The sequence below is a fragment of the Dendropsophus ebraccatus genome, chromosome 8 (genome assembly GCF_027789765.1).
Source record: "Dendropsophus ebraccatus isolate aDenEbr1 chromosome 8, aDenEbr1.pat, whole genome shotgun sequence".
Lineage (NCBI taxonomy): Eukaryota > Metazoa > Chordata > Amphibia > Anura > Hylidae > Dendropsophus > Dendropsophus ebraccatus.
The window spans coordinates 16,812,466-16,826,448 of record NC_091461.1 but is presented as its reverse complement, the minus strand read 5'-3'; the positions used below and the strand labels follow the sequence as shown (position 1 = coordinate 16,826,448).

Here is a 13,983-nt window from a genome sequence, read left to right as displayed (position 1 = left end):
CCCATCCCCCCCCCCCAGCTACCGGAGGTAGCTGAGGGGTTGGGGCAGTGTGTGGGGTCCGTCCCGGCCTCCCCCCATGCCGGCGATTGCCGCTATTAACGTTAGGTAACGGGTATTGCCGGCGCCGTATCCACCCCAGATTACCCGTAACCACCCCAGGTTGCCCGTAACCACCTCCAGATTACCCGTAACCACCCCACATTGCCAGATTACCCGTAACCACCCCACAGCAGGTTGCCTGTACCCACCCCAGGTTGCCGTAACCACAGCAGGTTGCCCATGACCACCCCAGATTGCCCGTAACCACCTCCAGACTGTCCATATCCACCCCAGATTACCTGTAACCACCAGAGGTTGTTCGTATCCACCCCAGATTACCCGTAACCACCCCAGGTTGCCTATAACCACCTCCAGATTACCCGAAACCACCCCAGGTTGCCCGTAACCACCCCAGGTTACCTGTGATCTCATTTTTTTTATTTTATTTTAGTGACTGCGCTATTCTAATAACTATTACTAGCTGCGGTTTTGCTCCAGTAATTTGACACTCCCTTCCTTCTGAGGCCTGCTGTGTGCCTATACAGTGGTTTATGCCCACATATGAGGCACCGTTTTACTCAGAAGAACCTGCGTTACAGATTTTAGGGTACGTTTTCTCTCCTGTTCCTCGTGAAATTTTGAAATTTCAAACTATACTAAAATTAGAGTTTTTCATTTTTACTGGCCAATTTTGAATACTTTCCTCTAATACCTTTGGGGTCAAAATGGTCACCACACCCCAAGATTAATTCTTTGATGGGTGTACTTTCCAAAAGGGGGTGTCTTTTAGGGGGAATCTATTCTGCTGACACTACAGGGGCACTGCAAACGCACCTGGTGCTCAGAAACTTCTTCAGAAAGATCTGCACTAAAAATGCTAATTGGCGCTCCTTCCCTTCTGAGCCCGGCTGTGTGCCCATACAGCAGTTTATGCCCACATATGGGGTACCGTTCTACTCAGGAGAACCTGCGTTACAGATTTTGGGGTGAATTTTCTCTCCTGTTCCTCGTGAAATTGAGAGATTTCAAACTAAAGGAACATATTATTGGAAAAATTCGAGTTTTTCATTTTTACTGTCTACTTTTGAATACTTTCCTCTAATACCTGTGGGGTCAAAATGCTCACCACACCCCAAAATGAATTTTCTGAGGGGTGTACTTTCCAAAATGGAGTGACTTATGTGGAGATTTTACTCCGCTGACACTACAGGGGCACTGAAAATGCACCTGGCGCTCAGAAACTTTGTTAGCAAAATCTGCATTGAAAAAGCTAATTGGCGCTCCTTCCCTTCTGAGCCCTCCTGTGTGCCCATATAGTGGTTTATACCGACATATGAGGTACCTTTTTACTCAGGAGAACCTGTGTTACAAATTTTGGGGCACTTTTTTTCTCTTGTTCCTCGTGAAATTGAGAAATTTCAAACTCAAAGAACATAATATTGGAAAAATTTTTGTTTTTCAATTTTACTGTCTAATTTTGAATACTTTCCTCTAATACCTGTGGGGTCAAAATGCTCACCACACACCAAGATGACTTCTTTGAGGGGTGCACTTTCCAAAATGGAGTGACTTATGGCGAGATTTTACTCCGCTGACACTACAGGGGCGCTGCAAACGCACCTGGCGCTCAGAAACGTCTTCAGCAAAAGCTGCATTGAAAAAGCTAATTGGCACTCCTTCCCTTCTGAGCCCTGCTGTGTGCCCATACAGTGGTTTATGCTCACATATGAGGTACCATTGTACTCAGGAGAACCTGCATTACAAATTTTGTGGTACTATTTTTCTCTTTTTCCTCGTGAAATTGAGAAATTTCAAACTAAACGAACATATTATTGGAAAAATTTTAAATTTTCATTTTTACTGTCTAATTTTGAATACTTTCCTGTAATACCTGTGGGGTCAAAATGGTCACCACACACCAAGATGAATTCTTTGAGGGGTGCACTTTCCAAAATGGGGTGACTTATGGGGGGTTTTCTCTCTGCTGACACTACAGGGGCGCTGCAAACGCACCTGGTGCTCAGAAACTTCTTCAGCAAAATCTGCAATGGAAAAGCTAATTGGCGCTCCCTTCCTTCTGAGCCCCGCTGTGTGCCCATACAGTGGTTTACGCCCACATATGGGGTATCGTTTTACTCAAGAGAACCTGCGTTACAAATTGTGGGGTGCTTTTTCTCTCATGTTCCTTTTGAAAATGAGAAAATTTAATCTAAACGTATATATTATTGGAAAATTTAAATTTTCCTTTTTTTTTTTACGGCCTAATTGTGAATACTTTCCTCCAGCCCCTGTAGGGTTAAAATGCTCATTGTACCCCTAGAATAATTCTTTAAGGTGTGTAGTTTCCAAAATGGGGCCACTTATGGGGGTTTTCAGGATAAAAGCCTCCTAAATCCACTTAAAAAAAGAACTGGTCCCTAAAAAAATCAGTTTTGGAAACTTTCACGAAAATTTGATAATTTGCTGTTACTTTTTAAGGGTGTTACGGGGCTTAGAAATGTAACATATGTATACCAAATTATGCCAGAATAAAGAGGACATATTGGTAATGTGACTTAGTAACTAATTTATGTGCTACGATTCTCTTTTTTTAGAAGTAGAGAATTTCAAAGTTCATAAAATGCAATTTTTTTTTTAATTTTTCATGATATTTTGATATTTTTCACAAAAAACACACAAAGTAGTGACCAAATTTTGCCACTAACATAAAGTGCCATATGTGACGAAAAAACAGTGTTAAAGCATCACTGAGCTATAAGAGCATAAAAAGAGACAGGTCAGATTTTGAAAAATTAGCCTGGTCATTAAGGCCAAAACTAGCTGCAGCACGAAGGGGTTAAGTAGTCCTTCCCGACAATGATGTTACGGCTTATCAGTTAATTTGCTCAGGGGATCAGGTAGCATTTCCAACAACAGATGTAGAATTTTGGGCCACAGGCTTAGTAATTGTATTGTAAATGGCACATTGCAGGTGGGGTTGCTGGAAAAGAAGTATTACCATCTCTGATAATTATGGCATAACCATGGGATATCTTGAGAATAAGAGCAAAGCAATGACAACTTAATGTCAAAGTGCAGCTTTATTCAGACAAACACTGGGAATCAGTATACAGGCATGACAAACATAGCAAGTGAATCCCACTAAGACCTCAGAGGGATGCACTTGCTATGTTTGTCATGCCTGTAGACCAATTCCTGGTGCTTGTCTGCGGTGTTGTATAGAGTCATCTATTTGTTTTATGACATATCCAATTCAATTCAGTAGATCCACCCTGACTTCTTACTTCTTTAGAATTTAGATAAACATATTCAATGATATCTTGCAATGATCTTTGGATTGGGAATCTGGAAAAGAAGACATTGGGGGATATTTACCAATAAATCTAAAAACACAATTTTTTCAAAGATGTTTTGGCATAATTTCATATCTAATGTGTTTAGTCAAATTTATGTAAATTGTCTCATAGCATAGTAAATGTGTCTTAAAAATAATGGTCTTTTAATTAGTCTAATAAATTCACCTGGTTCGGAGCAGACGTAGCGATGCGCCAATATATGCGACTTTTTAAAAAATTGCGCGGTTAATAAATTTAGCTAAAAAAGAATTCTGGGCACTTTCGATCTAATTAACAACAAAAAATCTAATTCAAAAATTTGCATCTAATTTGGATAGTCTTGTCTAAAAAAGCTTAATACATTCATATTAGATTTATTTTGAGCACAAACTAGATATATTAGACTAAAAACAGGCGCAATTAGTTTGATAAATGTCCCCCATTGTGTTTAGAGATGCAGCACATCAGCCCATGTAACCCAAATGCCAACCACTTGGCGACGTCATAAACTGTTGCTCACTGTGTAATACAGTTGTATCAAGGTTGAACACTTTAAGGCTACGTTCACACAAAATTTTGGATCAATCATGGCCAATGTTACCAATTTGCAACACCAGACGTGATTAGTAGAAAATTTATGTTGCACTGCAGTCAGAGGGAATCCTGGGCCGTAGTGTATACACATAGTATACACCTAGCGGCCGCACGAAAACTGGCATGTTTATTCATTGAATAGCATAACACTGACAGCTCACACAATGGAGATGCACCCGCATCCCAATTTAGCACAAATGAATTTCATCCAGTCAATACTGCAGTACCGGCCAGAATGATCTTCACTGACACCGGTCGTTTTGTGACTTTGCCGGGTAACAGAACAGCCGGTGTCATACAGTGTGTGAACCCGCCTCAGGCTGTCTAGTCTTAGTTTATACCACGTATTAGTTGGCTTACATCGCACCAGATCACAGTTCAGTGTTCATGCCTCAAATTTCTCTGGCAAAATCAATGCTGAGCTGTGATTGGTTACTATGAAAAAAACAGCCAGGTTTTGTCCTTGGACAGACCAATTGATATATTATGCAATTATCATTATGGTCCCCAGTAAATTCCTTCTTTAAAAAGACCTGTAATTGCCCTTGGAGCCTCATGTTTGGAAGTAGATACCAATAATCTACAGTAACTTGTATGTCCATACATATTTCCATTGTACATATGGATAAGAAAACAATCGTATGTGCTGACAACTTGTGACAATTAAGGAAATAGTGTAGCCGTATATACTGTTATTATAAAGTGACTTACAGGCTTCCATCATACAATGTTCCATCAGTCCATATCCAGGCCGTATTATTATCAGTGCGTCTGAGGCCGATCCAGTGACTTTCTGATCCCTTAAACCGGAACATGAAATCCTGCCGATAATAAACACAGATCTCCGTTATTATATATATTATTGAGTGGACAGATACTGGTTATACAATTTATAACTCTAGAAAGGGAGGATTTACTGGCCTATTTGACCCACACCAGATTTATTGAGAGATGCCGCCTCCACACCTTATTGCACCACCTTTCCGCCTGTCAGTTGCACAGGCCGTACACTGGAAAAAAAGTTGCAAATATTTGCGCAAACCATCTGTTTTGTGATATTTTTCTGGTGTACGCCAGGGGCAAAGATGATAAAGAAGAAGATAAATTCCCCTTTAAAAGGACAACTCCGGCGATTAGCATTTATAGCTTAATAAAACACAAATTAATATAGCTTTGTAATGTGTGTCATCCTCTTCTCCTGGGCGCCATCTTTTGTCGATGTCGCCATAGCTGGGGGGCTGGCCAGGTCTTCTTCCTCCTACATAGTAATGGGAATAAAAGAGGAAAAGGCTGCTGTGCACTTGCGCACCAGCAGCCTTTTTATTGGCTGGAGCACATCACATGGCTTCCAGCTTACTTAGCCCTGAGCAGCCTTTTTTCTCCCATTCACTTCACTGGAACCCAGAGGTAAGCAAGTTCTGAAGACGCCAGCCGGAGGTGATGGGGACATGGCGGCTGGGAGATTCAATCGGCGATCATCGCCGGAGGGATGGTGAGTATGAAGTGTGTGTGTGTCTTTTTTTTTTTTTTTTAATTCCGCGGGAGTTGTCCTAAGTCATAGGCCCAGATTTATCAAGCTGTAAAACAGAATTTGGTGAAGCTTCCTATAGCAAGCTGAGCTCCCATTGGTTGCTGTGGGAAGTTTACCCTTATGTCTATTTTACAGTTTGATAAATCTGGGCTTATATCTATGAGTTACTTACATATTCCACCTTGTTATCTATAATAGCCAGTGACGCATCATGGGACCTACAGAATCTCTCGCTGTCGCTCCAGTTTTTATGTTCTGTAGAAAAGTAATAACATTTTCCTCTGTACCAAATCCAGTCATCCTCACATGGAGCAGATCTCTGGTTTATGGTATCAGTTACATTTGTCACTTTACCTAAATAAGAATGGAATCAGAATAAAGAATTTACTGCTTTGTTACAGTCATATGAAAAAGTTTGGGCACCCCTATTAATCTTAATCATTTTTAGTTATCAAAATTTGGGTTTTTGCAAAAGCTTTTTCAGTTTGATATATCTAATAACTGATGGACACAGTAATATTTCAGGATTGAAATGAGGTTTATTGTACTAACAGAAAATGTACAATATGCATTCAAACTAAATTTGACAGGTGCAAAAGTATGGGCACCCTTATCATTTTCTTGATTTGAATACTTCTAACTACTTTTACTGACTAAAGGTGCGTTTACACGTAACGATTATCGTGCGAATTTGCGCGATAACGGTCAAATTCGAAGGATAATGGTACGTGTAAACGCAGCGAACGATCGAACGATGCACGATAAATCGTACATTTTGATCTTTCAACAGGTCATCAAATCGTCGTTCATCGTACGCAAAAAATTTGCAAATCGTTCCGTGTGAACAGTCGTTCGCCGATTTAACCAATGTGTGAGATAGGCTTAAACGATCGCAAAACAGTCGCAGAGCGAATTTTTGTACGATATATCGTCCCGTCTAAACGCTGATCGTTATGAGAAAAAAATCGTAAATCCGACATCGCTAATCGTACGATTGGGCCAATAATCGTTTCGTGTAAACGCACCATTACTGAAGCACTAAATTGGTTTGGTAACCTCATTGAGCTTTGACCTTCATAGTCAGGTGTATCCAATCATGAGAACAGGTATATAAGGTGGCCACTTGCAAGTTGTTCTATTTGAATCTCCTCTGAAGAGTCACATCATGGGCTCCTCAAAACAACTCTCAAATGATCTGAAAACAAAGATTGTTCAACATAGTTGTTCAGGGGAAGAATACAAAAAGATTTAACAGATTTAACCTGTGAGGAACATAGTAAGGGAACGGAAGACCACAGGGACAGTTCTTGTTAAGCCCAGAAGTGGCAGGCCAAGAAAAATATCAGAAAGGCAGAGAAGAGGAATGGTGAGAACAGTCACGGACAATCCACAGACCACCTCCAAAGGACTAACCACAGACCACCTCCAAAGGACTAACCACAGACCACCTCCAAAGGACAATCCACAGACCACCTCCAAAGGACTAACCACAGACCACCTCCAAAGGACAATCCACAGACCACCTCCAAAGGACAATCCACAGACCACCTCCAAAGGACAATCCACAGACCACCTCCAAAGGACTAACCACAGACCACCTCCAAAGGACTAACCACAGACCACCTCCAAAGGACAATCCACAGACCACCTCCAAAGGACTAACCACAGACCACCTCCAAAGGACAATCCACAGACCACCTCCAAAGGACAATCCACAGACCACCTCCAAAGGACTAACCACAGACCACCTCCAAAGACCTGCAGCATCATCTTGCTGCAGATGGTGTCACTGTGCATCAGTCAACAATACAGCGCATTTTGCACAAGGAGAAGCTGTATGGGAGAGTGATGGGAAAGAAGCCGTTTCTGCGAGCACGCCACACACAGAGTCACCTGAGGGATGCAAAAGCACATTTGGACAAGCCAGTTTCATTTTGGAGGTCCTGTGGACTGGCGAAACAAAGATTGAGTTGTTTGGTCATACAAAAAGGCATTATGCATGGAGGCAAAAAAAAACACCATTCCAAGAAAAACACTTGCTACCCACTGTAAAATTTGGTGGAGATTCCATCATGCTTTGGGGCTGTGTAGTCAATGCCAGCACCGGGAATCTTCTTTAAGTTGAGGGTCGCATGGATTCCACTCAGTATCAGCAGATTCTTGAGAATAATGAAGTCAATGATCCAAAACACTGAATATCATTGAACTTCTGTGGGATGAAGTGAGCTGTCCATGCTCAGCAACCATCAAACTTAACTGAACTGGAATTGTTTTGTAAAGAGGAATAGTCAAAAATGCCTTCATCCAGGATCCAGGAACTCATTCACACCTACAGCAAGCGACTAGATGCTGGTATTTTTGCAAAATTAGGATCTACTAAATATTAATGTCACTTTTCTGTTGAGGTGCCCATACTTTTGCACCTGTCAAATTTAGTTTGAATGCATATTGCACATTTTCTGTTAGTACAATAAACCTCATTTCAATCCTGAAATATTACTGTGTCCATCAGTTATTAGATATATCAAACTGAAATGGCTGTTGCAAAAACCCAAATTTTGATAACTAAAAATGATTGAGATAAATAGTTGTGCCCAAACTTTTTCATATGTAGAATAAATGGACATGCTGTATTTGGATTGTAACATTATACACTATATACACAGATTAAGGCTATGTTCACACAATGTTTAACAGCGTCAGTTGCAGGGCAACAGACGCTGTAAAAAACAGCCGGCCGCCGGGCTGCACTCAGCCCGTTCCTGCAGCTGATTCCTCCGTATCGGCTGCAGGCACGTTCTTTTTTCACAATTCGTTTGCGGCACCAGTTGCTGTGCCCGCAAATCAATTAGCCATTCACTCCAATGCAATGTGCGGCCGCGCTGCACATTGCGTTGTGTGAACAGCTGATGTTTCTGGACACTATTCAGTGAACAGCGTCCGGAAATAATGTACAGGCACATTATTCTAACGCCTGTTCTAAAGATTGGGCGTTAGAATAACGATGTCTGAACACAGTGGGCAGCATTGCATTGACTTCAATGCAATGTCGCCCCTGTAGTAAAGAACGGACACTGAGGCAATTGCAATCAGTGTCCGTTCTTTACTTAAAAATGAGGTTGTGTGAACATAGCCAAACACAGGTCCACTGGTAACTCGGGCAGGACACTGAACTCCATCATTTCCTGAAGACTGTACAGTGGTACCTTGGTTTAAGAGTAACTTGGTTTAAGAGCGTTTTGGTTTAAGAGCTCACAGTTTTTCAAAATTGTGACTTGGTTTAAGAGCATTGTTTTGGTTTAAGAGCTCCCTGTGCTGGGTGGGAGTGCGAGTGGGGGAGGGGCATGGTCTGCATAGCGGGGTCTACAGTCCTGTACTCTGACCGAGGAAGTCTCCCTCACCTTCCAAATCATAGCAGATCCACTTCAGGCTGGGGCTTACATCAGGGGACAGGACTGTGGAGGTAATCTCTCCATAGCTGTAACCCCTCTCTCCCCGGACAGAGAGTTCTGCATGTATGTGCCCACATCTGTCTGATCATTCCTTCATGCTCCCTGCAGTCTCTGTCCGCCCTTGTGTTTTCCATCTTCTCCATTACTGTACAGTAACTTATAATATCACATATTCTGCTGTTTCTGAATGTTTGTTTCATTAGTTTTACATGTTATTCAGAATAATAAATCATTATTTTTGGGGTGTGAAACCAATTGTCTGCATTTCTATTATTTCTTATGGGAAAATGTGCTTTGGTTTAAGAGTGGATTTGGATTACAAGCATGGTCCCGGAACGTATTATGCTCCTAATCCAAGGCACCACTGTATTTGTCTATTGACACGTTTTCCCCCTTCAAGTCAGGGGGTTATTCAGGATTAGAAAAACACTTCTTTAAAAAAAAAAAAAAACAGCAACACCCCTGTCCTCAGGTTGTGTGCAGTATTACAACTTAGCTCTATTTACATAAGTGGACTGATCTGAAAAACCAACTTCCAAACTGAGGAATTTTTTTTTTCCAAGAAGTAGAAGACAGCCATGTTTTTCTCATTTCGAATAACCACTTTAACTTTCATTTAATGCAGCAGTCATAAAGCCATCTCCAGGGACGTTTTTAACAGTAAAATATAAATAAAACCACAGGTATATTTTCTCACCTTGTTGGCTGCCACTGGTGCTTTTTTCAGTCTCCATATTTATCTCATTGCATGACATTAAACCTAAAAAGAAAAATATTGGATCTTCCTTAGTATTGATTAGTGTGTGATCTGTCACAGATTGGGTTTGTGAGACTCTCCTTTTCCTGTGCCAACTCTGGCTATGTTCACACAACATTCAAAAAAGGAAAAAAACGTCCATTTTTTGTGTTTAAAAAGACGTCCGTTATTGCATCATTTTAAGTGTGTTGACCAAAATGCATTGAATGTGTGAAAAAGACGTCCGTTATTCTATAGACTTCAATGCATTTTGGTCAACCCACTTAAAATGATGCAATAACGGACGTCTTTTTAAACACAAAAAATTGACGTTTTTTTCCTTTTTTGGACGTTGTGTGAACATAGCCTCTGGATACTGCAGGTCTTCTTTTTCGAAAACCCAAAGGGCCTTACCCTCTAAAAAGAGGTTCTGCAGGAGCAGATAATATTTATGTATATTATAAAGAATATTTTCACCTTATAGTTTCATGACTGGTATAAATTTGGGTGTAGAGATAAGCAAATTTATGCTTTGTTAGCTCACCAGTCGGCTTATACGCCAGCTGCCTTTGAACTCTGTGCCGCTCCACTCCAGGTGCCGGGAACAGCTGGATCCAGTCCTGGGAGAGCAGGAGAAGCTTTCCAGGACTGGATCCAGCTTTTCCTGGCACCTTGAGTGGAGCGGCACAGAGTTCAAAGGCAGCTGGCGTATAAGCCGACTGGTGAGCTAACAAAGTTTTGCTTAGTTTATACTGTAAATTTTTACTTGGGTTTTGATATGGTTATAGAATCATAAACCATAAATATATATAGATAAAGGGATTTCTCATGCTTTATATGTGTTAAATCTGTTGTACACAAGTAGAAACTTTCACAATAAATTGCAACATTTTTTTGTGGAATGGGTGGCTTAGTGTACTATACTTTATGTAACAAAAATTGGCATAAATTCTATGTGAAATTTACATCACCCAATTACCAGGCTTAGATATGAATGTGTGCCTCACTGACAGCCACATCTAAAATGAGGCACACGCTTCTTTTCATCAAAATAAGAGTATGAAACCTTAGCCTCAATTCTTCCCAACATGTTTCTCCATGACAGAAAGGTTATTTAATTTCAAGATTATGGGTTATTGGTACTTACGAGCAGTACTGACAATGATGAGCACCGCTATCAATCCGATGATCACCAGTATCAACACACCAATCACCAAACGCACTGCATAAAAGAAAAGAGGAAGAGTGATACTTGTGGAAGAGAAGACAATATACATTCAAACATTTAAGTCGTTTCCTCTTAAATGATCATGAACATTGCTTATCCTACTCTGGAGACAATAAGAGAGTGCAAAAAAGAGCCAGATGTACATATCAGCCCCTAAATGTTTTATTACGTGTTTATAAAATTTTTTATAGTATTACGTGTTTCAAACACTTTTTGCACACTTTTTCAGTTCAGAAAAGTGTGTCAGAGTTATGCACTGTGTGGGTCACTGTTTGGTTGCAAAAAATATATGTTAAGGATACAAACACACACACGGTATACGCAGCAGATACGCAGCAGATTTGATGGTGCTGATTTGATGGTGTGTTCAGTTATTTAGATCTAATCTGCTGCGTATCTGCTATGTATCGCAACAGTAAATACGCTGCGTATACGGTGTGTGTGTTTATACCCTAAAGTGTCACTGTCGTTATAACTTTCAAAATCTAAATCAACTTTGCAATTTACATTCATTATTTTATCTGAACTTACCAGAAATCCAGGTCCAGTCTCCTGAAGGCTGCTATATAACAGCTATACTTACTGTATCCAGGTCCAGTTTTCTGAAGGCAGCTATATAACAGCTATACTTACTGTATCCAGGTCCAGTTTTCTGAAGGCAGCCATATAACAGCTATACTTACTGTATCCAGGTCTAGTCTCCTGAAGGCTGCTATATAACAGCTATACTTACTGTATCCAGGTCCAGTCTCCTGAAGGCTGCTATATAACAGCTATACTTACTGTATCCAGATCCAGTCTCCTGAAGGCAGCTATATAACAGCTATACTTACTGTATCCAGGTCCAGTCTCCTGAAGGCTGCTATATAACAGCTATACTTACTGTATCCAGGTCCAGTCTCCTGAAGGCTGCTATATAACAGCTATACTTACTGTATCCAGGTCCAGTCTCCTGAAGGCAGATTTTCTGACTTGAGCTGGTTGAAGAAAAACAGACTATACACAGGAATTCCGCCCAGTACAGAGAGTCACGGCTTAATGTGTCCATCAGTCACATGACTGCCTTCCCTCTGTGAGCGCTCAGATGGCCTGGGATACACAGGACTTCCTGTTTTCTAACTGTTTCATGTTCTTTGAGAAAAAAAAAAAGTCAGAAAACAGGAAGTGCCGTGTTCTTCATGCTAACTAAAAAATAAATAATGAATGTAAATTACAAACTTTCTTTATATAACATCTACTGTTGATTTAGACTTTGAAAGTTATAACAACAGGGACACTTTAAGTACACAAGAGGTAGTGTAAAATGTTCAAACATCTCTATAAATTTATGCCACTTGATTTTTCCAGTGGAAGGTGTTAGAGAGAAGTTTCCAAGCTCCTGATCTTCTGCCAGCTGGAAAACCTCCTCACTCCCCCTCCTATCCCTGACCTTGCTTAGAGCTCAGCTTGCAGTTGACTGTTAATCAGTCAGGGTCAGGGATGGGAGGGGAAACAAGGAGGTATATCAGCTTGTAGTAGATAGGAGCTTAGGAATGGCTCTGACTTTTTGCAGTAGAGAATAAAAGCTTTTTTACTACCTTAGCACAGACAGATATATAGAAGGTACCATGTATCTCCTAGTCACTGACACACCTTAACCTGCAGATGTCAGATTCCTAATTAATTACATTTTTCACTTATTTATAGTATTATAATTGTGTTTCAGGTCAGAGAACAATGATCTGTATAACATTAATCTATTATCTTATTATAAAAGGAGAAGTCTGGTAATTAAAAAAAAAATAAAAAATCTGGCAGTAGGTAGGGGCCGGGGGAACAATAACCAAGTGTTACTTACCTCTCCCCGTGCCCCTGGTGTGCTGCGTCACAGGCTTCAGGATCTCAGACCGAACTCATTTTCCCCCATGCGATGTTGTCCATCAAGGCCTGACCTGGCTGATGGATAGCCTCATTAGTCAGTCAGTGACTGCAGCGGTGTCCCGCTGAGCAGGCAAACCATGAACAGAGTCAGTGGCGTAGCTACTATAGAGGCAGGGTACGCAGTTGCTATGGGGCCCGTTCAGGAGGGGGGCCCGGGGGAGAAGGTAAGAGCGTGTGTCCTTCTGCTTAACCCCCTATGTACTGCAGTGTCTAAGTGACCCAATGTTTACCTACATGCTGCAAAACAAAGAAAGGGTTAACAAGCAGAAGACATAGATCTCTTTTTCACTGCACTGATAACCTCTGACTTCTGTTCTCCAGCTGGCAATCAAGTAGGAAAGGAAAATGTGCAGAGGTCAGGAGTTATCAGTGCACCAGCTGTAAAGTATAAACACACACACATATATATATATATATATATATATATATATTTATATGTAATATATGCACAGTGCTTTGCGTAGGGGAGGGGGCCCCTTTATAATTTTTGCTATGGGGCCCTGTGATTCCTAGCTACGCCCCTGAACAGACATGACATCACTGGAGCCAAGGATCCAAGAGCCCAGGGGGGGGGGGGCCCGAAGCCATGAGGCAGCAATTCAAAGGCACAGGAAAAAGGTAAGTTAAGCTTCTTTATTATGTTTCTTCCTGCCTCATGGAAATTTTTAAATATCACCGGACTTAAAATAAGTCTAAAATTATAACAACCAAGGCAACATTTTCCAGATTCTCTACAATTACATGAATGGATATTTTTCTTGTCTACTGGTCTTGTTTTTATATCTCCATCTTGTGGCTGTTCTCTGTAGTGCAGTAGTATATTACTCGTAATACACAGTGTACATAGTCTGATTAATTTTCTTACATATTGTTAGATGTCCTGCACAGACAGGGTTTAAGATCATGTTTTCACATAAAGTAGAACAGGCTCTTTTATCATCATTTTAACATCAACATTTCGTAGTGGGGATTTATCAAGTCTGGCATCTCTAACGCCATTTTCAAAAGATCTCCCGCTAGCACACGGGATTTATGTAGGGGCGCACACTAAAACCTTACTACAGCACTGCACCCACTGTCCAAGAGCACCGGAGATGGCAAAAATATGCACAAACTGTGTGAATTTTTGCCAACACCAGCGCAGCTTC

General features: G+C 40.9%; 1 protein-coding gene across 2 annotated transcripts in view; it reads right to left on the bottom strand.

Moving 5' to 3' along the window:
• Positions 1–3,100: 3,100 nt before the first annotated feature.
• LOC138799125 (C-type lectin domain family 2 member B-like) overlaps positions 3,101–13,983 on the bottom strand; it is a 33,984-nt gene continuing 23,101 nt past the window's right edge. Inside the window, exons 4-8 of one of the 2 annotated variants that reach the window (XM_069979936.1) lie at positions 10,835–10,909; positions 9,649–9,711; positions 5,672–5,853; positions 4,680–4,789; positions 3,101–3,384 (exon numbers count right to left, since the gene is read on the bottom strand). In XM_069979936.1, the coding sequence (XP_069836037.1) occupies positions 3,264–3,384; positions 4,680–4,789; positions 5,672–5,853; positions 9,649–9,711; positions 10,835–10,909 (551 nt within the window). In that variant the 3' untranslated portion in view covers positions 3,101–3,263. The remainder of the gene's footprint in view (positions 3,385–4,679; positions 4,790–5,671; positions 5,854–9,648; positions 9,712–10,834; positions 10,910–13,983) is intronic. The other variant, XM_069979937.1, reaches the window with a different exon arrangement.